This window comes from Vespa crabro, chromosome 11 (assembly GCF_910589235.1).
Source record: "Vespa crabro chromosome 11, iyVesCrab1.2, whole genome shotgun sequence".
Classification (NCBI taxonomy): Eukaryota; Metazoa; Arthropoda; class Insecta; order Hymenoptera; family Vespidae; genus Vespa; species Vespa crabro.
In genome coordinates this window covers 1,821,901-1,824,400 of record NC_060965.1, presented here as the reverse complement: position 1 = coordinate 1,824,400, position 2,500 = coordinate 1,821,901, and the positions used below count along the sequence as shown (strand labels likewise).

The following is a 2,500-nucleotide window of genomic DNA, read 5'->3' as shown; positions in this document are numbered from 1 at the left end:
TCAAGGTGACTCAACGTGGTACATTATATACGATGTAAAATTAATAAATTAGTGTAATAATATTAATTATTAATCCAATTGTACTTTCGATAAGAGACAATTTTCATAAGACCGCGTTTTTGTATATTTTGTTTGAAGTTAAGTATAAAAAAAAATATTGAGAATATAGTGTGAAAAAGAAAAAAGAAGAAAAAAGAAAGAAAGATAGAAAGAAAGAAAGAAAGAAAGAAGAAAAACATTTTATTGTTTAATGAATGATTATATTATGTCTGTATGGACTGTATGTTTATACATTTTTTTTTTTTCTTTTTCTTTTTTTACCACAGACCTTTTGCTGTAAATATAATCATGAAAGTCATATAAATAATATTTCTCTAAGAGATGAGCTATAACGTTATTTTTATATTAACCAAATAGATAATGGAATCCTGTAAAATGCGTAGAAGTTCTTAAACGATGATGGGTATATAAAAGTATTGGTGGTGAATATTCTAGTATTAAATACGATAGTATTACAGAAGAAGGGAATTTTAATAAAATAATTAAGTTTGCTTAAATCCAATATATATATATATATATATATATATATATATATATATATATATGTATTCCAAGGGTAGCTTTATCTAATTAGTTGCAGCATACGTCAAAGAAGCCTTTCGAAAGCACCAGTAATAAGCTAAATATCTTACATAAAGGTGATAAATACTTTTATATGTCTTAACTAAGATTAAAAAAAAATATATGTATATAAGATGTCTGTAAAAATATATATATATATATATATATATATATATATATATATATATATATATATATATGTATGTATGTATGGGTATACATATCTGTCTATTTGTCTGTCCATGTATATGTATGAGTGTATGTTTATGTGTTTGTGTATGTGTGTATATGTATTGTAATGTGAAATTCTTCGTTCACTGTGGACAAGTGATTTAAAGTCGATGAAAATATTTTTCTAGTTCCGGCTCAAAAATACATGTATACGCTTAAACGATTTCATTTCTGTATTAATTCTACGTAATACAAATCACGAATGAGATATTAGTCATTAAGTAAAATCAAGACACAGAGGAGAGAGAGAGTGAGAGAGAGAGAGAGAGAGAGAGAGAAAGAGAGAGAGAAAGAAAGATAGAGATTTTGGTATATATTATTAATATGGAAGAGAGATATAGATAATATAGTGCGCCTTATATGAATATATAGATTCTCTTGTGCCAAAGAGGGGGGGAAAAAAGCTTTTTATAATAACTGCACGTTTTACGATTACTGGGTCAATTGAAGAAAAAAAAAAAAAAAGAAAGAAAAAAATAAAAAAAAAAAGAAAATATTGCTACGAGAAACTTTGCTACAAAACAACTTTTGGCCAGGACAAGTTGTACTTAAACAGACCTGTCGCACACGTGAAGTGAGAGTAGCACATGCGGTCAGGATCAGGATTCGTATTGAGATAGACCTTTAAGATGAATTCCCTGGCCGGTACATCTTGTTGCTTTGGGCCTATACCATAAAACTTATTGATTGTCTAATAAAATGATGTATGCTCTCTATGTACCAAGTAATACGTCATAATCAACACATATAATATTAGAGAAAATTTACTTTTCTTATTATTGGCAAATGTCCCACAAATTGTCTCTATCGTATAGCATTCCTAAAAAAATCTTTTACTAAACATATACTAAAATCTTGTCAAATATTTTTCTTGTCAAATTAAAATAAAAAAATAATAAATACACATATAAAGGTATAGGTATATTGCTTTTCTAATAAAATTAAAGTATCAAAAATTCTTGTGTCTTCGACATATGGTGTGTATTTCACAACATTCATCGTGTATGTGTATATATATAAATATAAATATATATATATATATATATATATATATATATATATATATATTATGTACTAATAATTTTAGGAGATGAACAAAAAAAAAATATATATATATATATATAATCCAACTTACCATCGTATTCAGGAAAATAATCCACCAGATGAGAATACATTATTTTCTCTTCGAGTAGATCTTTTTTATTTAGGAACAAAATAACGGAAGAATGTTGGAACCAGGGATATGTTATAATCGTTTTGAAGAGCGCTTTACTTTCTTCCATTCGATTCTAGAAGAGAGAGAGAGAGAGAGAGAGAAAAAAGAAATTATTATAAATACACTTTAGATTAAATTCATTAATTAATTCAAAACTAATTTTAATATCTATTTTATTATATAAAATGTTTATGTAACGTTATTATTATATTATTATTATTATTATTATTATTATTATTATTTTTTTTTATTTTTCTTTTTTGTTACCTCGTTTTCCGATTCGAATAAAATTTGATCGTATTCACTTAAAGCTACTAAAAATATAATGGAAGTGACGTTCTCAAAACAATGAATCCATTTTCTTCTTTCTGATCTCTGTCCACCTACATCTACCATCCTGCAAAATATCATTAAACGAATTAGAATATCTCT

At 25.8% G+C, this 2,500-nt stretch overlaps 1 protein-coding gene across 10 annotated transcripts in view; it reads right to left on the bottom strand.

The window, feature by feature from the left end:
- The window catches only part of LOC124428121 (guanine nucleotide-binding protein G(q) subunit alpha), a 27,425-nt gene that overhangs the window by 1,919 nt on the left and 23,006 nt on the right, over positions 1-2,500 (bottom strand). For 5 of the 10 annotated variants that reach the window (XM_046971817.1, XM_046971816.1, XM_046971819.1 and 2 more), the window contains exons 5-7: positions 2,336-2,465; positions 1,988-2,141; positions 1,411-1,518 (exon numbers count right to left, since the gene is read on the bottom strand). In XM_046971817.1, coding sequence (XP_046827773.1) covers positions 1,411-1,518; positions 1,988-2,141; positions 2,336-2,465 — 392 coding nt within the window. The remainder of the gene's footprint in view (positions 1-1,410; positions 1,519-1,987; positions 2,142-2,335; positions 2,466-2,500) is intronic. The other 5 variants (XM_046971825.1, XM_046971820.1, XM_046971821.1 and 2 more) reach the window with 1 other exon arrangement.